A 23,133-nucleotide genomic window follows, 5' to 3' on the forward strand; every position below is an offset into this window, starting at 1 on the left:
GCCGGTTTCGGCGGCGGCGGCGGCGGCTGATGCCGCGGGCCGGCCGAAAAGCCTCCGCGGGCCGGATGCGGCCCGCGGGCCGGAGGTTGCCGACCCATGGTCTACATCAAGGGAAGTAATAGTGCTACACTATTCTGCCTTGGTCAGGTCTCACCTCGAAAACTGCCCAGTTCTGGGCACCACAATTCATGAAGGATGTTGACAAGTTGAGGCATGTCCAGAGAGAGGGCAAGCAAAATGGTGAAGGGTCTGGAAACCATGCCTTATTAGGAGAGACTTCGGGTGCTATGTATGTTTAGCCTAGAGAAGAGACTGTTAAGGGCTGTATGATAGCCCTGTTTAAGTATTTGAAAGGCTGTCACATTGAAGATGAAGCTTGTTTTCTGCTGCTCCAGAGACTAGAACCAGGAACAATGGATGCAAGCTACAGGAAAAGAGATTCCACCCCAACATTAGGAGGAACTTCCTGATAGTAAGGGCTGTTTGACAGTGGAACACACTCCCTCGGAGTGTGGTGGAGTCTCCTTCCTTAGAGGTCTTTAAACAGAGGCTGGATGGCCATCTCTCAGTGCTTTGATTGTCTGTTCCTGCAATGGCAGGGGATTAATAATAATATAATAAAATTTATTTATATCCTGCCTTTCTACAAAATACAATCGAGGCAGCTTACAAGATTAAAAATATACAGTCCGAACCCTCAAACCCCCCCCCCTTAAAATACAATTAAACAATGTAGAATTTAAAACTTAAAACATACTTAAGAAAACAATACAATAACTGTGGTGAAGTCAGAGGTCATCAATTAGATTTTCCTTTTGATAGCTGGAGAACTATTCAGGAAAGGCCTGCCGGAAGAGATCTGTCTTTATAGCTCTTTTAAAGCTGTTCAGAGTGGGAATATGACGGATCTCTTCCGGCAGGCCATTCCACAATCTGGGAGCTACAGCTGAAAAGATCCTCTGGGAGGTCGTAGACAGCCTTGTTTTACAAGGCTATAACAGATTTTTCCCTGAGGATCTAAGTGTGTGGAGAGGATTATATGGAAGGAGGCGGTCCTGAAGATAGGTTGGACCCAAGCTATTTTGGGCTTTAAAGGTGATAACCAACACCTTGTACTGGACCCAGATAATAATGGGCGGCCAGTGCAAATCTTAAGATTGGTGTTACAGTGGTGCCTCGGGTTACGAAATTAATTCGTTCCGCGGCCGCTTTCGTAACCCGAAAAGCCTTCGTAAGCCGAATTGCCATAGGCGCTAATGGGGAAAAGCCGCGTTTCGTGCGAAAAAGCCGAAAAAAGCACCAAAAATTTTCTTCGTATCCCGAAAAAACATTCATAACCCGGAACAATGATTTCCTATGGGATTTTTTCGTATCCCGAAAAATTCGTAACCCGGGTATTTCGTATCCCGAGGTACCACTGTATATGGTCTCTTCTGGATGCACCGGAGACCAATTTGGCTGCCATGTTCTGAACTAATTGAAGTTTCCGGACCAAGCACGAGGGTAGCCCCATGTAGAGTGCATTGCAGAAATCAAGGCGTGAGGTTACCAGCGCATGTACTACAGTCTCAAGGTCCCTGACTTCCAGGAAAGGGCGCAGCTGGCGTATTAGCCAAAGTTGATAACAGGTGCTCCTGACCGTCGCATTCACCTGATTTGTCATGTGAAGCGACGAATCTAGGAGCACCCCCAGACTGCGAACACAGTCGAGTGTGACCCCTTCTAGGACACCTCATCAGTTGATTCTGTTATAAGTCGGCTCTTATCTGAGAGATTTTATCTACAAAGTAGTTGTTAAATGCATCACAGCAGGCCATTGTCGGGTTAAGTAAAGGTTTCTGCACAGGTGGAACCTGTTTCAGTTCCCTCACCACCCTAAACAGCTCGGTTGGTCTGGACTCTGCAGACGCAATACGTGCAGAGGAGAAAGCTCTCTGCGCTGCACTTATTGCCTCTCTATAGGAATGAAGGAAATTCCTATGACGAGTCTTGTCAGATAAGAGTTGAGTTTTTCGCCAGACGTGCTCTAGTCATTGTCCAACCCACTTCATCTTTCTGAATTCATCTGTATACCATGGTCAGTGGTTTGAAGTGGGCTGGCAAGGACACTTGGGAGCAATCGTGTCGATAGCCTTGGTAAGATCGTTATTCCAAGGTATTAACCAAAGCTTCGACAGGATCACCAGCATTACCAACCAATGAACCCTCCAAGGCTTTCTGGAATCCAATTGGTTCCATTAGCCTTCGAGGGCGAACCGTTCTAATGGTTCCTCCATCCCTGATAGGATAGATAGTGGTTCTGAGTTCAGCCTTGATCAGGAAATGATCTGTCCATGACAATGGGGAGGTTTTTATTACCTCCACCCATGGATATTCCTGTTCCATACTAAAGACGGCATTGAGTGTATGACCCGCGCAATGAGAGGGCCTGCTGACCAACTGGTCTTGAGTGGGATGTTGAAGTCGCCCAGAATAAGAAGTCTGGGCGACTCCAGCAGCAACTCTGAGACCAGCTGTGTCAGCTCGGTTAGGGAGTCTGTTAGACAACGGGATGGACGGTATACTAACAGAATCCCCAAACTATCCTTGGTCTTCAGGCTTAGGTACATACACTTGAAGTGGACCGTTTTCTGGACAGGTATCCTGGTCAAGATAAGGTTGTTTTTATGAACCAGAGCCACTCCACCCCCTCGCCCACTTCCCCTTACCTGCTCAATGACCGAGTACCCAGCTGGAAGGGCCTGTGCCCAAGTTATTGTACTGTCCTCTCCCAACCAGGTCTCGGTAAAACAAGCCAGGTCGGCCTCTTCTTCTAAGAGAAGGTCGTAGATGATATGAGTCTTATTTTTGACCGACCTGGCATTACAAAGGAGCAAGGCAAGGTCTTGTGGCATGGTTGGTAGGCTCTCCAAACCATTTTGGGGAACAGAGTGAACTGAAGGCGGGATAGCTTTCAAATATCTATCCTGCCTTCCGTTGTAACAGACTTTCGCTCTGTTATCGCCGTACCTTCCTTTCCCCTGCACAACTTCAGTCCTTGCTCCCAGCTCATATCCAGCCATAAACGCTCGTCCCTTAATCAAAGAAGCATCCAAGTCTCAGACAAAGTTGTTAGACTATCGCCACAATACAGTTTGAGCTCCAAGCCACTCCCCCTCACTCAGCTGCTGCCTGCTGCTACTCTTGCCCAGGTGGAAGGAGGGACAGAAGAGGTGTTTGCTTGGCGTCCTTGCTGGCTCTCAGGGAGATTCCTGCCTGCTCTTCTCAGGGATAAGGGGGGTGGGTGGAGCCCTTTTAGGTCCAGAAGCCCCAGGCCATGCCCCCTCACAGTGGATATCAAGGGCCCACTGTACCTTTCTCTTTCATCCTAGGAAACCTCTTAGGTACTTTAAACAATTTGTATTTCATCTTCTGTAGGCTCAATATCACATAGCAAGGATTAGTAATTTCCTTTATGCAGTTTAACCCTTCAGACAGTCATTGTAGTTGAAGAGAAGGGTGATTTGTGGAATAGTGTTTGTAATTCATGTTAAACCAGACAGCAGTTGTTACATAAAGAGGCACTATATGCTCTTGTGTGTTCTGATTTTCTAAGGACAAACATATTTTTTTAAACATTTATCCACTACAAACATTATAGTAAAAGATGATTTGTGATAGCCTAAAATTAATACCTGAATCACTTCTAACTTTTTTTCTCCATACTTTCTCTCTGAATTTGCCTTGTTTTATCATCATAATCTATAGAAATGGCTTGTCATCACACTCTCCAGACTTCTAAACTACAGTGCGCCCACGCCATACGCAGCCTTGAGCATACGCGCTCAAGCCACGGGGCGCGCGCGGGGCGGAAGGGGCGGCACATCCCATTCAACTGAATGGGCGCGCGAGCCCCATTGTTTCCAGTGGGGCTCGAGCATAGGCGGAATTTGCCTTACGCGGAGGGATCTGGAACAGATCCCCCCGCGTAAGGCGAGGACGGACTGTAAATTCTTTATGCTGCAGGTGATTTTTAACTGGATTTAGTTAAGACAAATCTGTTATAGGATATAATTTGAAAATGATGCCTAAACCTATCAGCTGAAACGTCAAAGAAATTTAAACACTCAAATTTAAACTCTTAAAGTAATTTGACTCTATGAGTATGTTGCTAGTGTGTCTTTGTTTAGGTCTCAAAATGGGCTAAAGTAAGGTTCTCAGCCTGCCAGTTGTCATAAGAATGATGTTCTCTTCATAAATAGAAGTCATTTAGCACGTTCTTTGTGGTTACCAAGTTCTTTGCTATCACTGGTTTCCTAGTAACACTGATGAAAGCTGTAATTGAATTTCATTTTACGGTGTGTGCTTATTTGGCCATTGTTGTTATGTGCCTCCAAGTTGATTTTTTTGTGTGTCTGACAACCCTAAGGCAAACCTATCACAGGATTTTCTTGGCACATTTCTTCAGAGAGCATTTGCCAATGCCATCCTATACTTCTGTATAAAATTTATTTCATTTATTTTGAAGATGTGGCATAGAATTAATGAGAGGCAAAATAAAAAGCTATAGTTTCCTATTCTGTATAAAATCTTTTAATTACCTTGTCATTTTTAGTTGATCAATAATTTATTTTGCTAATTGATCACACAGATAATTTGTTGCACATTTTATGGAACAAACCAGAATAACCAAAATTCTTGACAAACTTCAGTAACATTAAGCATGCTTAAATGCAGAGGTGTCAGTGCAGAGAGCCTTATTGCTTTACTTTCGCAAAGCACCGACCTCTCCTTTTTAAATGTTCAAAACATTTCTCCAGAGACTAGCAGAGTTGAAGGGTAGACTGTAAGGGATATCTTCTAATTCATTTCTTATCAGTGTGAAGTCGGAGGCTTTCATGGCTGGCATCCATAATTTTTTGTGGGTTTTTCAGGCTGTGTGGCCATGTTCTTGAAGAATTTCTTCCTGACGTTTTGCTGGCATCTTCAGAGAAAAAGATCTTTCTCTGAAGATGCCAGCCACAGTTGCTGGCGAAACGTCAGGAATAAACACTTCGAGAACATGGCCACATAGCTCAAAAAAACCCACAAAAAACATTTCTTATCCGTTTATTCTTCTGCTTAAAACCCTTTTTACTTCAGCTTACAAAGCCTGTAATTGGAAGATGTCATAAACAAACAATTGTGGAAGTCTTCTGATATGCTTTTAATACATTCCATTAGTGTACTGCTACCTGTCCTGAGTATAAATTAGGATATAAATTCAAATAACTGTAGTGTTTTCTGAAAATAATGGTGGAAAGTAGCTTAGTTCTTTTTTAAGAGTCTGAAATGTGCTGCAACAGTTTGGGGAGACTTTTGTAACTTTGCGGATTTTCTCTTCAGATTTCTTTCTCGTTTCAAATCAGAGCCTACTCTATATGAAGCCTGTTTCTTAATTCTCTTCCTCACTCCTCACTGGGAAAAAAAACTAAGTATGATGTTAAGCACATTGCACTATTGTAGCAGAAAGTCTCTTTCCTTATGCAGTTATGGTACAGGCTTGGTATTGCGATTCATTTTCGTAATGTATCTCAGTAGAATGTTACTTAATATACATTGAGAGGTTTAAGTCTGTGTGCACATGTCTCTTTGTTTGCACTCACATATACATGGCCTATCCTGAGATGAGCTGTATTTTTGAGGCCTGTGGGTTTCTAATAAAATTTGATAGATGGTTCTTTCAGGAAAAGCAAGAGGAAATAGTCCACATAGCATGTAATTGGATTATGAAACATCATCATCATCTTTTCTTACCTGCCTCTCATCATGGATCGAGATGGGAAACAACATCAGTTAAAAACATCAATTTAAAAGAACAAACAAGACCCATACATATTAAAACTATCCACATTTAAAATTTAAAAATCATCGAAATAGGCCTGTCAGAAGAGACTGGTCTTGGACAGCATATTCAGATGTCAAGTCTCTTCTGGCAAAGTGTTCCACATTCTAGGGGTGACTGAAGAAAACGTCCTCTGCTTGACAATTGCCAACCTAGTCCTGACTGACCAGAGTAAATGTCCCCCAGAGGACCTGAGTGTATGGAGCAAATTATACAAGAGAAGATGATCCTGTAGGTAACCTGGACCCAACCATGTAGGGCTTTAAAGGTAAATAGCCAGCACTTTGTACCTTGCCCAGAAACTAATTGGCAGCCAGTGGAGTGATTTTAAGATTGATATGACATGATCACTCCTCAATGTTTCAGTAACCAGTCTCTCCTCTGTGTTTTGAACTAACTGAAGTTTATGAATTTAGTATAGAAGTAGCCCAATTTAGAGAGCACTGCAAAAATCCCACTTTGAGGTTACCAGTGCATGCATTGCCATCTTTAGGTGATGGCTGTTGGTTTGGGTGGCATTTTAAATTGTGAATTCATGGACATCAGGCAAGTTCTAGTGTTTCCACCACACCATTAGGAGTGCTTTTATTCAATATACTGAAAGAGGGATGGTGACTTCTGCACATTCACCCTTTTCACTGCAGTCTCCAGCACTGCCTCCTAGGCTTCTCTGAAGGGTTTCCCAATCTTCTAGGTCATATTTTTGGGATACATAGGGATCTACAAGAGGAGAGAGAAGTTGGCAGAAATTGCTTCAATCCCTGTTCCTCAAATAAAATAAACATTTCCATAATGTTTATATCAGTAGTTATTAGCTATGATGGTTAAGTGGAATGTCTTCTATATTCAGAATGAATTACACTTCTGAAATAACAATGCTAGAGTCTAAGGAGCACACACTACTATCATGTTCTGTTTGTCACTCTTTGAAAAACAGTGTAGGCCTAGGTGGGCTATAGTCTCCTCTAGAAGGCAGTTCATATCTCAAAGAGCTTTAGTGGGAGAAAGATTGATCAGGATTTATTGGTACATCCTTGAGTCTATGCATCTGATTGTTTAGCTATAGCAACTACTAAAAGACTTATTAAATACTAGTGAAACCGTCTGGTTTCACACAGGGTGAAATAGCCATTAATTTGACACACCAAACCCTTCAAGATAAGGATCTGTCAAAGTTGGACAGTTTGCAGCTGCTGAATCGGCATAAAGCTGTGGCTTCTACAACCCATAAACTATAACCCTTCCTGTGGCTCACACACCCCCAAGCATATTGAGCAGTCCGCACATGTTCTGAGCAGAAATGTCCCCTGTTTATGCCAGACAGAATTCCACTCTCATCTCAATGTCACACGACACAAAGGAAAGCACACACACACCTCTGTCACTTGCTCTAGCCCTTCCAATTCTGTGATTCTATGATTCTGTACAGCTATATTGGGTAAGTCACATTCTGTCCACAGAGGAAGTCAAAGAGAAACCTCTGAACAAATCTTGCCACGAAAAACCTGTGGTAGGTTTACGTTTAGATTGCCATAAAGTTGGAAACAACTTGAAGGCAAATAATAACAACAGCCTGCTAGAGATGCTTTAACTGGAGATCCTGCATTGACCAGGAGGCTTGACTCAGTGGCCCATGAGACTGCTTCCATCTATGATTCTGTACCAATTTGCACACACCTCACTGCTCCAACCAGACAGTTCCTGTTTGTACACATACCAAAATCATTGTTTGAGGTGGCCTTTTTCAGACTCTTGTCTCACAGCCATATATCTTCAGTAATAAAATTAGTGTGGTGGCAAAGGGATTCTGCTACTTAAAGAATGAGGCTGGTACATGAGGTTAAAACATACAGAAAATTGTAAAATAATGATCATTTGGTTTGAAAACAAAATTGCTCTCATACACATACCACATAGATCCCCATAGTCGGCATGAAATGCTTCAGATATCTGTCTTCTGTTGCCTTAGAACTATATCTCTTAGATATAATAACACACCTTTTATTATTATTATAGGTAAACCTGGCTGGTGAAATTAAGGTAGCTCAAGGGATAACCGCTAGTTGATTTATGTTTGAAGGGACCCTCAGCTATATATTGTTGGTGCCTTCAAGTTGTTTATTACAGTGGTACCCCGGGATACGAATGCGCCGCCTTACGAAATTTCCGGGTTACGAAAAAAATCAATTGAAAAAAACTGTTCCGGGTTACGAAGGTTATTTCGGGTTACGAAAGAAATTTTGGTGCTTTTCGGCGCTTTTTCGCACCAAATCGCAGCTTTTCCCCATTAGCGCCTATGGGTTTTCGGCTTGTGAAAGCTTTTCGGGTTACGAACGCGGCGGCGGAACGAATTAAATTCGTAACCCGGGGTACCCCTGTACTTACAGCAACCCTAAGGCTATCACAGGATTTTCTTGGCAAGATTTTTTTCAGAGAAGGGTTGTATTTTCCTTCCTGAAGGAAACAGTGTGACTTGCCCAAGATCACCCAGACTCATAGTCTAATATTCAAACCCCTACACCACACTGGCTCTGCATATCTTGCCCTTCAGGCATTACACAACACTGCTAATGGTTAATAACAGTTAACACCAATAATAAAATAGAACAAATTTTCAGAACAATGTATTAACAGGGGTTGCGAGCATATCTGTATTTTATGGTAAAGGTTATGTTATTTAAATATCATTATATGTTCTACTCACCATTTTAGATCATCTCATCACAAGACTTTAGGGCAGGAAAATGTTAACAGTTTTCAAGAGCACAAACTTTTTAAAAGCCAGGTTTTGAGTAGGTTTTTGAAAGAAAGTTTTCAATGAATTGAAACACAGACTAAGAGAAGAATAGTTAGACAATTATAACACTGGGGAAACCACCCTGTACAAAACTATTTCTCCAGTTGTGTTATAGAAGCTTAGATACAGAATTCTCGTATAACAGTATCAGTGCTTTTGATTATAACCAGTGATATACTGCCAGTTGTAAATTTATCAATGTGTCAGGTGAGGTTACAGTTCTCCTATCCTTCCTATAAGCCTGTATCAAGGAAAAGACTGGACTGTAGAAGTTTATTAAGCCTTAGAGACAAGTAATTTTGAAACCAGTTACTATTGATGCAAAATTTGGACCCATCACCACCCACGCTTATGCAGGAAACCACTGCTTGAGTTGAATCCCAAAGTAACAGAGTGAATTGTGCAATTTCAGACTTGGTCAAGTGGTACTATTTTTTAAAATGACCCCTTCATTTTTAAAGGCATTTTTTTTAATAAATTACATTTTAGTCTATAATAAGCTCTTTAGGAAGAAGTGTGTTTAAAGATACTGTTTAGCTGTCTGTAATCTAAAGTGGCATTGATCATTGAAGCCCCTCTGTTGTAACATGACTGCGTTTAAACATATGTCACACTGGCTCAAGCTGTTTCACTGATGGAACTGAGAGAAAATACAGTGTTCCATCCCAACCCTTTTTTAGTGTACAAATCCCAAACATAGTGATAGGTGAGTCTTATTTCAACACTTAGTGATGGAACAGCATGCTACATTGTCCTTTATTTGTTTACTTATTTTCTATCCCGCCTTTATCTGGGCACCTTACAAGGCAGTTGGTTAGCTTAGGCAGCACAGGGTAAGCTCTGTGGCACCTATACCTTTATCTGTCTCCAACTCTGCCACTGAAATGGCTGACTTATTCTGACTACTAATAGAACAAATCTTGCGTGTGTGCACAAATGATTTATGTGTATCCTGAACCTAGAAATACAGGAATCTTTCCCAGACACATGAGGGTACATGGAATAGATGATGCTCTGTACTTCAACAACTGGAAAAATAAGTACTTTCAAAGAAGGAAATCTAGTTGAGAGCAATAATAAAGGTTGTTCAATGCAAGATTATTTTACTACATTGGCACAAAATCATCATCATCATCATTTCTACTATTATGACCATCATCAGCACCGTCATCATCCCACCTTTTTACCAGTTTGGAACTCAAGGCAGCTTACAACAGTCAAGTACAGTGGACCCTCCTTATATGCGGATTTGCCATGCGCGGATTTAAGCATACGCGCATGGCAAATCCGGGGAAATTCTCCCCAATGGCGGCGCACATGCACGCACGCCGCCATTGGAGATAATTTCCCTCCCTCCCTCTCTAACTAACTAACTACCCTCCCCTTCCCCTCCCTACTTACCTGTTCCAGCGCCGTGCCTCCGCCGTGGAAGAAGGGTCGGGTGCTGCTTGTGCTGCCCCCGGCCCTTCCGCGGCGGCGTGGGCGAGGAAGATGAGGGCAAGCCTCGTCCTCCTCACCCCCGCTGCCCTTAAAGGGCCAGGGACATCTTGGGGCCAAGAGGCTTCCCAAGCTGCTCCTGGCCCTTTAGCATGGCGGTGGGGAGGAGGAGGATAAGGCCTGGCTTCATACACCTTCTCCTCGCTGCCCTTAAAGGGCCAGAGGCAGCTTGAGAGCCAAGAGGCCTCTCAGGCTGCCCCAGCCCTTTAGCGCGGCGGCGGGGAGGAGGAGGGTGAGGCCTGGCTTCATCCTCGCCCTTCTCACTGCCCTAGGGACAGCTTGGGTCCAAGAGGCCTCTCAGGCTGCCTCTGGCCCTTTAAGAGCAGCGAGGGTGAGGAGGTGAATGAAGCTAGGCCTCAACCTCCTCCTCCTCCCCGCTGCAGAAGAAGAGCCGGGGACAGCCTGGGAGGCCTCTTGGCTTCCAAGCTGCCCTTGGCCCTTTAAGAGCAGCAGGGGCGAGGAGGACGAGGCTTGCACCCGACCCTTCTTCCGCGGCAGCGGAGGAGGCGACGGATAAGGTAAGTAGGGAGGTGGAGGGGGAGGGATGGAAAGGAGGGTAGGGGAGGAGGGGTTTTTTGTCCCCAATGGTGGCACGCATTGGGACTTGAGCATACGCGGAATTTGGCATATGCAGGGGGGGTCTGGAACGGATCCCCCACGTATACCAAGGGCCCACTGTATAGCTAAAAATTCACACTGTATAAAAATTAAAAATACAATTAAATTTTCAATAAAACCAGTTAAAAACATAAACCATTAAAAGGAAAGCAGCAAATAGAAAATCCAGCACATTGTGTAAGGAACTTTCTCTTTGAACATTCAGACTTCCATGGCTTATTGATACAAAAAAGTCTTTACCTGCCTGCAAAAAGATAGCAAGAAGGGTGCCAATCCAACCTCTTGGGAAAGAGAGTTCCAGAGCCTGGGAGCAGCCATTGAGAAGGCTCTTTCCCGCTAGATTTACCTATGAGGATGGTGAGGCAGGGACAAAGGCCTTCCCAGAAGAGCTCAAGATAAGCCAGGTTCATATGGGAGAAAATAAGCCTTCAAAACTTCTTCATCTGTATAACTGTATTTTTACTCTTTTCAGATGTTCCCCCTGCAGAACAAGAAAAGCTCTTCATTCAGAAGTTGCGACAATGCTGTGTCCTTTTCGACTTTGTTTCTGATCCACTAAGTGACCTGAAGTGGAAGGAAGTAAAACGTGCAGCTTTAAGTGAAATGGTAGAGTACATCACACATAATCGCAATGTGATTACAGAACCAATTTACCCAGAAGTAGTACATATGGTAAGTTTTTAAAATGAAAATATTCTTACATTTTCTCTATTTTTCCCCTTTTTTTCTTTTCAGTAAACTCTTCTCAGTGGAAGCTGAATTCTGCATTTTGTCTAAAACATTTATTTTGCACTTCTTTTTTACTTAATATGTAATAAATAATTGTAACACGACCAAAAGACAATATATAAAAGCACAACCATAAAACTATCAAAAAAGGGGAAGTTGGAACCTCAGTGGACCATCCATCCATACCATCCTATCCCATTTCACATGCTCACCTACCACACTTCACACTGCCAAAGAGTCACTGAAAATAATTCAAAGGCTCATACAGGATATAGGCAGATGATTCTTGAGATGTTTTCTCAAATTGCTTAAAACCTTCAAGGTTAAAAAAAATACTCTGAAAAAGTATTTAAAATCAGTGCAACATAAAATTTTATGTTGGATAACACTCTGGTAGCCTCATTGTGAATCTGTTACAGTTTCTGAGCTCTTTTCAAGATCTTCCACATTCCAAAACAGCATTAGCCACCAAACAGTTAGTTTGTGAACTCTTTTCAAAGTCAGCTTCCTGTAGATCTCACTACGATCTTCCTTCGATATCAGAAGAGGCAAAGCCCACTATTTTATTACTGTGACTAGATCCCTTTTGTCTGGGAAGGTCAAAGCTAGAATACAGATCAAAGTTAATAAAAAACAGTCACATACACTTTCACCATAGAACATATTGGATCCAAGAACATTTCTAAATTGCAAATCTGATCTGTAAGCAAGAAGTCCACCATGTTTAACCCAGGCAAATAAAAAAAAATTTGGTCAACAGCCCCTTGCGTAGATCAGTCTTCATCTTGTTCAATCACATCTAATCCAGAATTTGCTTTAGGATGTCTACTATCTCACTATAATTTGAATGAAAAAGAGGGCTCAGTGGTGATACTTCATTCCAAATTTTACTAATTCTTACACTCCTGTACAGTTTGTGTTTTATCTTGGGAGAAAGGCAGTGTATATATAAAACTGAAGGAAATAAAAAAATAAAATTGATTTGTGTTGTTTCCTTATTGGCAGATGAGTACTGAGAAAGACCAGCATAGTTTATGATACCCGTTTAATTTATGTCTCCACTGAGATTAAAATTAAGGACTTTAAACTCATAGTTTTGTTGAGTGACATAGATGTGTTAGTCTGAAAAATCAGTATGCAAATGGATCTTAGTGCTACCAGATCCCTTTGCATACTCATAGTTTTGTGTTACTGTTACATTACACCAACTTCTTTGTTCCATGTTCTGTTCTAAAGTAGTGACTGTCTTAATAGCCATAATAGAATAGTTAGAAAGGCATTGGAAAGAAAAAAAAACATAACAGGTGGTGGTTTCCTGAGAACTTTTAGTCTTGTCTTTCCTTCTCATTTATGGTAATATATCCTAATGAGTAAAGCTCCCTTTTTTATTTATTAGCACATTGAGACATGTTTATTGTAAAGAAAATATTATAGAGTTTGGGGTAGAGGGGTGAACAAATTTGGAGAAAGATGTTCTTAAAAGAAAATGTTGTCTAATATTAAAATAAAACTTATCTCTGTGTTTCCATTTGCTTTGTACGTCTGTAATTTTTTGTACAGAAATATTGTAACATAAAGGTTTACATATGCTAGCACTTAGAAAAAAATGATTTTAGTTTGCAGTTAACATGTTCCGCACACTACCACCATCATCCAACCCAACGGGAGCAGAGTTTGACCCGGAGGAGGATGAACCAACCTTAGAAGCTGCCTGGCCTCACTTACAGGTACCACAGGAAAATAATCATTTCTGCATTTCAACTAAACAAACAGTGATCAAACAAATAGTGACTAAAGGGATATCTATCCATTAGATAAACTGTAGACCAGTTTGTTGTTGCTGGTCTGCAATACACTGTATCTAATGGGTGGCACACATTTAGTGAATTTTCCCTTTAAATCTTAGGCACACTGAAGAGATATATCGGTACTAATCTTAACAGTGGTTAATATAAGCAAGATTCCCCTAACATATCTTGAAAATCAAATTCTGTTTAAACGAAGACGAAGAAAAACCTAATTTGCATTCCATGCAGTAGTTCTGATAAAATATTGACATTTATATTAGTCACAGTTAAGATTTACAGGGAAAATTCTGGGGAGAAGCTGTTTACATCATGTTCCTGATCTCTCACCCACAATTAAGAGAGAAGATGATGATGTGTGTATCAGGCAATAATTTACAACTTGTTGAAAATGTAGTCTGGCTGTATTTGGAACTTTGAGCATTTCCTGCTCAGGCCCAGTTAAAATTATTGGGACCTGAAAAACACCCATGTTACCATTGGAACTTGAGCAGGCGATGTTCTTGGTGATCAGTTTCAGAAAAATGCAGAAGTGGCCAACATTTTTGGTGTGACAGTGGTTCAGAGATTGAGTGGTAGCAGTAAGCATGGACAGAGCCAGCGGTATGGATACTGCCAAAGGTCCCTACTTCCCCCTTTTCCCCCATATACACAAACACATACCTAGCTTGTCCCCCTCCCACCCCTCTGATTCCCACACATCTTTTATAGAGCTCTGAAGGCTAGGAGAGGACAGGTGGCTATAGTAGTCTACCTTGCTGTTCCATGATTTCTCTTTCAATGAGATTATTGCTGGGCAGAAAATGACAGTGTACGCAGAGCTAGAGAGGCTTTTTGTTACGCTAGACCACTGTATTCTATGGGGATGGGTGGTTGAATAGCCACATACCATAGGGATTATTCCCTAAGGGCTATTAGTTACTTTAGAGGAATAAATAAGCATAGTAATTAATGCTATACACTAGTGCTACTCAAATGGTCTGTGGACCAGTCCCAATCTACAAACAGGTTTCTAGGAAAGAAAGAAACATTTCTAACCAGTGGGTACAAACATGGTACCAGTCCCAGTGGTGGAGAGACAACCAATCCCTAACATAAGACAGCCTGAAGGGTATTGTGGTATACATCATCCTGGTGTGATCTTTTAATTTGAGGGATGTTTAAAACTGAGTAGTTTGTAACACTCTTTCAAAATTCAGGTTGCATATTTGTTGTAAAACTAATTTTTATTTTTTGTGGATCTTTTTCAGCTTGTATATGAATTTTTCTTAAGGTTTTTAGAATCTCCAGATTTCCAACCTAATATAGCTAAGAAATATATTGATCAGAAGTTTGTATTGCAGGTGAGGTTAAAAAAAATGAATATATCTTCAAAGTTTAAATCCAAAATAATCTGAAATGGATTAAACAAGTAAATGTGCATCTCTTGCAGCTTTTAGAGCTCTTTGACAGTGAAGATCCTCGTGAAAGAGATTTTCTTAAGACTACTCTGCACAGAATATATGGGAAATTCTTAGGCCTAAGAGCATACATCAGGAAGCAAATTAACAATATATTTTATAGGTATGTCTTTATTCTCCATTGATGTGTATGAACTGGATAAAGTATTTTAGCAATATTGCAACGTCTGTGGTACAAAACTGAAGTGTTGTTGGCAGGGTTTTGTTAAGACTGCAAATAGGGTATATGATTACTTTTACATCTTTTTAATTAAAGCCCTGTGATAAAACAAACTAGATGAAAAGTAGCATGTTAAAAGTAAATTAGGGCTTTTTCCCAATTTTAGATCTTTTTCTGTAATATTGTTACATCCTGTGCTGGGAAACCGGTAAGATTAATTAATTAATTAATTAATGTGTTTTACATTTCTAAAAGGTAGACCCAAGGCCCTTGATTATCCTTAGTTTATGTTCCATTCTATTTAGTTGTAGTAGTTTCTCACAATCCATTTGACAACATTCTGGTATGTGGATTAATGAAATGGTTGGATTACCTTTCCTGTGAACAGTAGATCATAGAATCATAGAGTTGGAAGAGACCACAAGGGCCATCCAGTCAAACTCTCTGCCATGCAGGAAATCTCGATCAAAGCATCCCTGACAGATGGCCATCCAGCCTCTGCTTAAAGACCTCTAAGGAAGGAGACTCCGCTACACTCCGAGGGAGTTTGTTCCACTGTCAAACAGCCCTTACTATCAGGAAGTTCCTCCTAATGTCGAGGTGGAATCTCTTTTCCTGTAGCTTTCATCCATTGCTTCGGGTCCTGTTCTCTGGAGCAGCAGAAAACAAGCTTGCTCCCCAAGTATTTAAACAGGGCTATCATATCACCTCTTAACCTGCTCTTCTCCAGGCTAAACATCCCCAGCTCCCTAAGTCATTCCTCATAGGGCATGGTTTCCAGACCTTTCATCATTTTAGTCGCTCCAGTTTCTCAATGTCCTTTTTGAATTGTGGTGCCCAGAACTGGACGCAATACTCCAGGTGGGGCCTGACGAGAGCAGAATAGAGTGGCACTATTACTTCCCTTGATCTAGACACTGTACTTCTGTTGGTGTGGCCTAAAATCGCATTGGCCTTGTTAGCTGCCGCATCGCACTGTTGACTCATGTTCAATATATGGTCTACTTGGACTCCCAGATCCCTTTCACACGTTTCGTTCAGCCAGGTGTCACCCATCCTATATCTGTGCATGTAGCATGTAATGGTATGGTTTTCAAAGTGGGTTATATAGGCATGACTTCGTTGTGTTTTCATACTTGCAGCAGGGCATGATTTAAACATGACACATACAGATATTTAACTATATCCTTGTTTTATTCTTCCCACTCTACCCCACAGTGCTTAGCAACAGGGGGAAACACATAGTTCTCCAGATATTGTTGGATTAATAGCATAGCATTTGGTGAGAAATGATGGGAAGAGTAGTCCAGCAACATCTGGAAGAGCTTTTTTTTTCCACTGCTGACCTAAGATATTATTGCCCGCTTTTTCAACTTGCCTATCTACATCTTTTTTTTTTGGTACGATTTTCCCATAGAGTAGTGCCCCTTTAAGATTATAATGCCAAAAGTGCTGCAGCATTTTGCCAGTTCATCCATAAAAGACAATAGCACCAGCTATAGAGGGAGCTTAACCTCTGTACAAATTGTATCAGTAGGCATTTAAGGAAGATGTAGATTGCCAGAAAATAGCAAGTAAACACCATCTATCCACATTCAGCAGCTTTTGGCTATACACAGCCAAACCAATATTTTAGATTAACATTTTTTCTCCTCAAGAAATGGCCATCCATAGAACAATGGCATGTAGATTGTAATACATTTCTCACAAGAAAGCTTTGATTTTAAGACTGGAATGCACATTGTCAGGGCATTAGTAGCAATTTGGGGACAGAGTACTACTATGAGATAAAAGACTCTAATTCTATTATTTCATTCTGAATATGACCTTTATTTCTTCTCACCGTAGAGTATTACTGAAAGTTTCAGATATTATTTTGAGCAAAGCATTTCTGCCCCCTGTAATTATAATAGTTGTTTTTTGGGGTGGGGGGAGAACCTTTGAAAGCTCAGAAGCAAAGTAAACTAATATCACAATGTGCTGTCAGCTTTAAAATGAAGTTTTGCCATCTTACCCCACCTTGTCAGTTGAGAAAAGTTCATGGCCCAACATTTGTATTTTACTGACCATGTATAATGAATGCATTTCTAGCTGGTTGTATATAGTCTGAACACAGCAATTCTGGACTTCAGTACTACAAATATCTACTCAGACATGATCTCCACTGATAACCAGTACGACTTGCTGTGCATAGAGCTTTTAACTGCTTCAACCCAAGCTATTGAACTCTGGGGATCTTCCAGTTGTTGACCTCATAAAGTGGGGTTTTATAAGCTTGCCCTCAAGGTTGAGCGAGAAGCTTCAGCATGTGTAGATTCTGCCTTTTGAAAGAGGATGAACTTCAAGTAACATATTGTAATTTTCTCCTCTCTCTGGGCTTGGTTTTAAGATATTGGGTACAATTTAAAGTCCCAGAAGCCAGACCTCAGCACACTTTTAATTGTGTTACATCCCACTCCCTTTCAATTGAACAGATGAGGCCTTTTTTTGATAATCCCACATTCACTGATGAAAGATGATGCTGTGGGTTTTACTGCTTGGTTTTGATGTTTTCTTTGCAGGGAACACAGAATGCATCCTTTTCTGTAGTGCTGCTTATGCTTTGGAATTCTTTCACAGCTAGTTCTTTGTTTGGTTTTCATCTGCTGAATACGTTGTAAAAATTACTTTTGAAGGCTTTTTGGCCACTGGTTAGTTTCCTGAATATTGGCCAGGATTTTACAATGTGGGACAGTTGATATAATGGACTATGAAGTGAGTGGGCTTGATGTTCTGTGCTAATGTAGGGAAATATCCAAGATTTCTTTACATAAGAGCAAGGCCTGAAACAGATGGGCCAAATAAAGCAGCTTCTGGCTGCTTCGGGGGCATGGTGTTTACATGACGCACACCCTGAAAGCAGCCAGAAGCCACATGGAGGCTGCCTCTTTTCAGAAGCAGATTTAATCCGCTCCTGCCAGCAGCCTATTCAGTACTGCAAAGAAGGCCCATTTTAGGATCAGGCCATGTAGTTGGTGCGGCACTGACACAATCAGTGCCGGAATGGCCAAAGGCCAGTCCTTCTGGGCCATCTCCTTCACCCCTATGAGCAGCAACAATAGGTGACCCTGGAAACCCACTATGTGTGTGCACATGTATACCTGCTAAAAGAGAAAGTGGACACCTATTTCCTACCAGAATGTAGTTCACTTTAGAGCTGCTTATTTCTTTATTGCTTTGTTTTGAGAGGTCCTCAGGGCCAACACATTGTGCTCAAGGTGGCTTGGAAAAACTATGCCAAGGCACAGGTGATTTTCACAACCATCCCTCCCATAGTACTGTAGCTTTGAAGATCCGTCAGAACCAGATGTTAAAGAAATAGGCTAAATTAGTAAGGATTGCATCTTAAATTCTTTGGTAAATTTCATTCTGACTTTAATCCCATTCTGATCAGATAAATTTTTAAAATCCAGCTGATCTTCTAAGTAGTTTATAGAAATCTTAGCTTTCTGTAAATCTGAGATTACCACATCTAATGCTACTTGTATTTTCCTGCCATATTCTTCAAATTTGAGGTAGCGGGGGATATGTAATGGACATTTACAATATTTTAACTTGCATTAATGCAAGTTGGGCAATAATCAGATATAATACCATGACAGAAGTATTCTCCACTTACTGCTTATGTACTCTATACTTTTGTGTTGAAGCACTGTTAGTAAATCAAAAGTGTAAATTTTTTGTAAGCTCATACATAAGATGTGTATTGATTTGTCTGGCTGTGTTCAGTCGTTGGTATAGAAATAGGATAGAAATATCAGCTAAGTAAGTATAAAGCAGTCATAATACTTGATGCTGCTTTTAAACAGATGACATCTGAGCAGTTCATTTATGCAACATGTAGCAAACATATCAAATAGATACAAGTAACTTTTCTCACCTAGCATAATGAATTTATTTTCTCAGGTTTATTTATGAAACAGAACATCATAATGGCATAGCAGAATTACTGGAAATATTGGGAAGGTAAGCTGCTTGCATTTCAAAGAAGAGAGAGGGAATGAAGATGGGTCTTGTATTAAAAGACATGAGTGAAATTCTGCACAGCTTATCTTAGTCCTAATTGCAAAGAGTAATCAGTTGCAGCAGGGATGGGTAACTAAATTGGCAGGGGCCATCATCCCCAGTTCATATGGAAACATCTCGTGTCACCTTCCTATATTTATTTTCAGCTGATTTGTGGGTGATTTTGGGTATTAAGGTACTGGGATGTTGCATTTTGTGGTGGTTTTGAATACAATTCTCAGGGGGTACACAAAATGTTGATGGACTGCAAGTAATCTACACCTTCCCCAGCCCTGATTTAGATAGCAAAATATCACTAGCCAGAGCAATACCATATTTTATGACAAGAAAGTTGAGGTAAAGAATTTTTGTATACTTAATATATGAGTATCTGTAGTGCTTAATTTTAATCTTAAATGAGTAGTTCTACTTTGTTATTTTTAAAAAATGAAATTAAAAACACGTAAGAAAACCAGAATAAGCATTTTTAAAAAGAGAGAGAGAGAGATGTTACAGCTTTCTGAATTCTGAGTCTTTTTCCCCCTGCAGCATAATTAATGGATTTGCCTTACCATTAAAAGAAGAGCACAAAATTTTCCTTCTCAAGGTGTTATTACCTTTGCACAAAGTGAAATCACTCAGTGTCTACCACCCACAGGTAAAGGAATAATACATTTTCATTTTAAGAGTGCTGATTGATAGGTTACAAAACTAATTTCTCAATATTTATTGGAAAAGGTAAAGTTACACTGATGGTACAGAATTTTTAACCTTATTTTCAAGGTTCTTTGTCTAGCAGTGGCTGTAACTTTTTTTAAGATTGGTAACTTAATGCTGATTCTGATTTCCTTGTGCTTTAGTTGCTTTTAGATGCAATTCAAAACTACTGTAATAGCTTTCTTGTATTTTAAAGCTTAAACTTTGCTTGCATGCAAAGCTGAATAAATTTCATTAGTGCTTCTGTAATACTCTCTCATGAGACATTGGAGGAGACTGAGGCAAGAAAACAGCTTTTTATATCCATAGCCCCAAAATTAGCTTTCCTCAGCCCAACATCCTCCAAAACTTGACTATAGTTTTCATCAGCCACACTCCACATGCCATACAGTGTGTGAGTAATGGGATTTGTAGTCTAACACATCTGGAGGGTGCTCAGGTGGAACAGCCTGCCCACCAGTGAAGATCACTAGTAAGCATTTGTCTCATCTATCTGTTAGGAAAAAGTTAAGCTTTTTGGCGAAACATTTTGGTATTCCTTCCCCCCACCCCCCCACCCCGGCTTTTTTAATAAACCAGAAAGTGCAAAAATATAATACGTATGTGATGCCCCCATCTGTCCAAGAGTCCATTAATATCATTTTTGCTTTTAATGAGAAGAGCTTTTAAAGTTGTCATGAGTTTCAGTTACATAGAGAATCCAGGATAAAGTGTTTTCAATTCTTGTATGTATATTTTTCAGCTATCTATCAGAAAATACTGCTTTATAATTACTTGGATAATTTCTCCTCACTCATTCTACAGCCAACAGGCATATTATTTTTCCATTTACTAGGCAGCAAGATGGTGTGTGTTCTCTCTTACATAGACACTGAGAGCCATCTGGACAAACTCAACTCTTCTTTGAGCAACTTCGTAGTTTATTGTTGTTGCAATGGGAACTATACAGCTGCCTTTCCCTGATGAATCCAAGCTCAAATAAATGGCACAGTAGATAGAGCCTTTCTGGTTTCAGCTTACATTTTTTATCATCTGCCTTTCATCACTCTCTTTTATTTATGCTTTCCAGTAAACATTTGTAGGAAGAGAGGGAAGAAAGATTGCTCATGCCTCAATAGCTGGGGCTGGACATTATTTGGGGAAATGTGAAGTTTTGAATTCCCCTGTTTAGAATCTTGTAGTGTCATTTTCTGATTTGTCTGTTATTTCCAATAAGGTGTGCTGTAACTGCAAACTTTGAATAACTTTCATTCAAGTTGCTTGATTGTGCAAAAATGCCCCCACATGTATTAACACATTTGTGATGGTTTAGAGAGAATTATATTGAAATTGAAACCCTCTTGCTTCCTGGACTAATCTTGCAGAGTTCTTCCTGATCTAATGGAATGCAGAAATCAACATCTCAATAAGAGCAATAGCAGCTTGTATTTGGCAGGCTGGGAGACTGAATTTGGTCCATGGACAGCTGCCAGTTGATGCCATACTGACCTGTGTTTCCCTTTAGGTAGCTGTCAGATGTTTTCTAGCGGGCTGAGATTAAAACTCCAACCTTCCTCAGTGCTTGTGGGAACAGATTGTCATCATACATATATTTTACTTGATATTCATGATAGGAACCTATTACTAAAAATGAAGATTTCCTCTTATCTGAAAGTAAAATCTGTAGAAGGATGATCATGTATGGTGGTAGACCTGAGAAAACATATATAAAAAAACAGGCTGTTTTATGACAAGGAATTACAGCCCATTAAATGTGACATCACCTCCCCTTTATGGGTGACTCCAAAAAAGCTCAGTTAGTATCAACAGAGAGAATAATGCTTTTTATATTGTGTATCAGCACACTGAACCATGCTACATGTATTTATTGTCTGCATGCCAGCACAAGCAATGTTTGAGTTATAGGCATGGGCCAAATAGTCATTTATAAATGTTGACTATCTCATAGTGAACAAATACAGAGAAGTGTTTTTGACCATCTCACATAATGGCCTCATATTTAAATTGGCACATATAGTAGACCTCTTTGTTGAAATATTAATTTATTTGTGCAGTGACAATAATTTATTACAGGAAGGGACGGATGAAATTTTCTATCAAGGAAAAAAAAAGACTAACAATTCAATTAGAAGTGTCCCACAGAGTTCAGTGTGGCTAATTTTTGTCCTTTATGAGTCAGTTTAAATTGAAGCACTGCTCACTAAGTGCCCTTTTGCTTTCTGATAATGTGAACCTTAACTTTACCCCAGAGTTTACAAACATGCTGCTTTGTATTCCTTAATTAATAAAGAGTTTAATTAGGTAGTAGCTCTTATAACTATAAGTGGCAATTTGAAACAATCTACTGGAAACCTCCTAAGGACAGCTGCCATCTACCAGAGAGCCAATGTGGAGTAGTAGTTGGAGTGTTGGATTGTGACTCTGGAGACCAGGGTTAGATTCCTAGCTCAGCCATGGAAATCCACTGGGTGGGCTTGGCCGAGTCATATGCTCTCAGCCTCAGGGGAAGGCAATGGCAAACCTCCTCTGAACAAATCTTACCAAGAAAACCTCATGATGGGTTTGCCTCAGGCTCACTATGTCAGAAACAACAACTGCAAATAAACAAGTATTTTAAACAGCATATGTAATACTTTATATTGAGCTAAACTGCTATATCAGTGTTTTAGGGAGCAGCCCTAAGCTCCTGAATTGGTAGGAAAGTAAGCAGAAAAGGCAACTGCCAAAGACCATTTTATTGCATTGATAGAAAGCTCTAATGCCATTGCTTGTCCACCATTGGTGCTCCAGCAGTGGATAGTAGTGAGTGTGTTGTGGACAGATAGGGAAGGGTTTCAAAGCACTCAACACATCCCCAATAAAGAAACAAAACTTTGCCAGTTCCTCAAAGGGCAGCCGAGTATTTAAAAGAGAAGATAAAACCCTCTGCTTTGGCCAGTGTGTAATCTCAATTTCTCCTTCATATAGAGAGCCATATTTGTATATTGTAGCTGAATATAAAATTTCAGGTACAAGTATGCCTCAGTTAACAAAAGTAGATGGGTTCAAATTTGGTACGAGTGGCAGAAATAATATGGAAGGAATAGGGATAGGTTCCTACACCACAAAAAAATAATAATAGTGATTCAACATGTTTCAGCAAACTTTTTATTGAAAACTAACAATATTTACATGTGAAGTAAACAACCAGAACAAGCAAGCCTTGCAGATGTAAACAAAAACGTGTGAACTTTCTGGAGATCCCTTGAAAACTGCTTGAAACGTTTTTAACATGGGGGTAATTGATGATGCAGTCTAATTTCTTTTCCCCTTTTCTCTCTTTTCTGCTATTCACACATACTCAGTAATAATAATAATAATAATAATAATAATAATAATAATAATAATAATAATAAATATTTATTTATAGCCCGTCCAATCACGTAATATCTGGATGGGTTACA

General features: G+C 40.3%; 1 protein-coding gene across 5 annotated transcripts in view; it reads left to right on the forward strand.

Moving 5' to 3' along the window:
• The window catches only part of PPP2R5C (protein phosphatase 2 regulatory subunit B'gamma), a 102,908-nt gene that overhangs the window by 63,871 nt on the left and 15,904 nt on the right, over positions 1–23,133 (forward strand). For 4 of the 5 annotated variants that reach the window (XM_042466425.1, XM_042466427.1, XM_042466438.1 and 1 more), the window contains 6 exons: positions 11,248–11,447; positions 13,121–13,231; positions 14,560–14,652; positions 14,742–14,872; positions 18,875–18,934; positions 19,523–19,631. In XM_042466425.1, coding sequence (XP_042322359.1) covers positions 11,248–11,447; positions 13,121–13,231; positions 14,560–14,652; positions 14,742–14,872; positions 18,875–18,934; positions 19,523–19,631 — 704 coding nt within the window. The remainder of the gene's footprint in view (positions 1–11,247; positions 11,448–13,120; positions 13,232–14,559; positions 14,653–14,741; positions 14,873–18,874; positions 18,935–19,522; positions 19,632–23,133) is intronic. The other variant, XM_042466426.1, reaches the window with a different exon arrangement.

This window comes from Sceloporus undulatus, chromosome 1 (assembly GCF_019175285.1).
Source record: "Sceloporus undulatus isolate JIND9_A2432 ecotype Alabama chromosome 1, SceUnd_v1.1, whole genome shotgun sequence".
NCBI lineage: Eukaryota > Metazoa > Chordata > Lepidosauria > Squamata > Phrynosomatidae > Sceloporus > Sceloporus undulatus.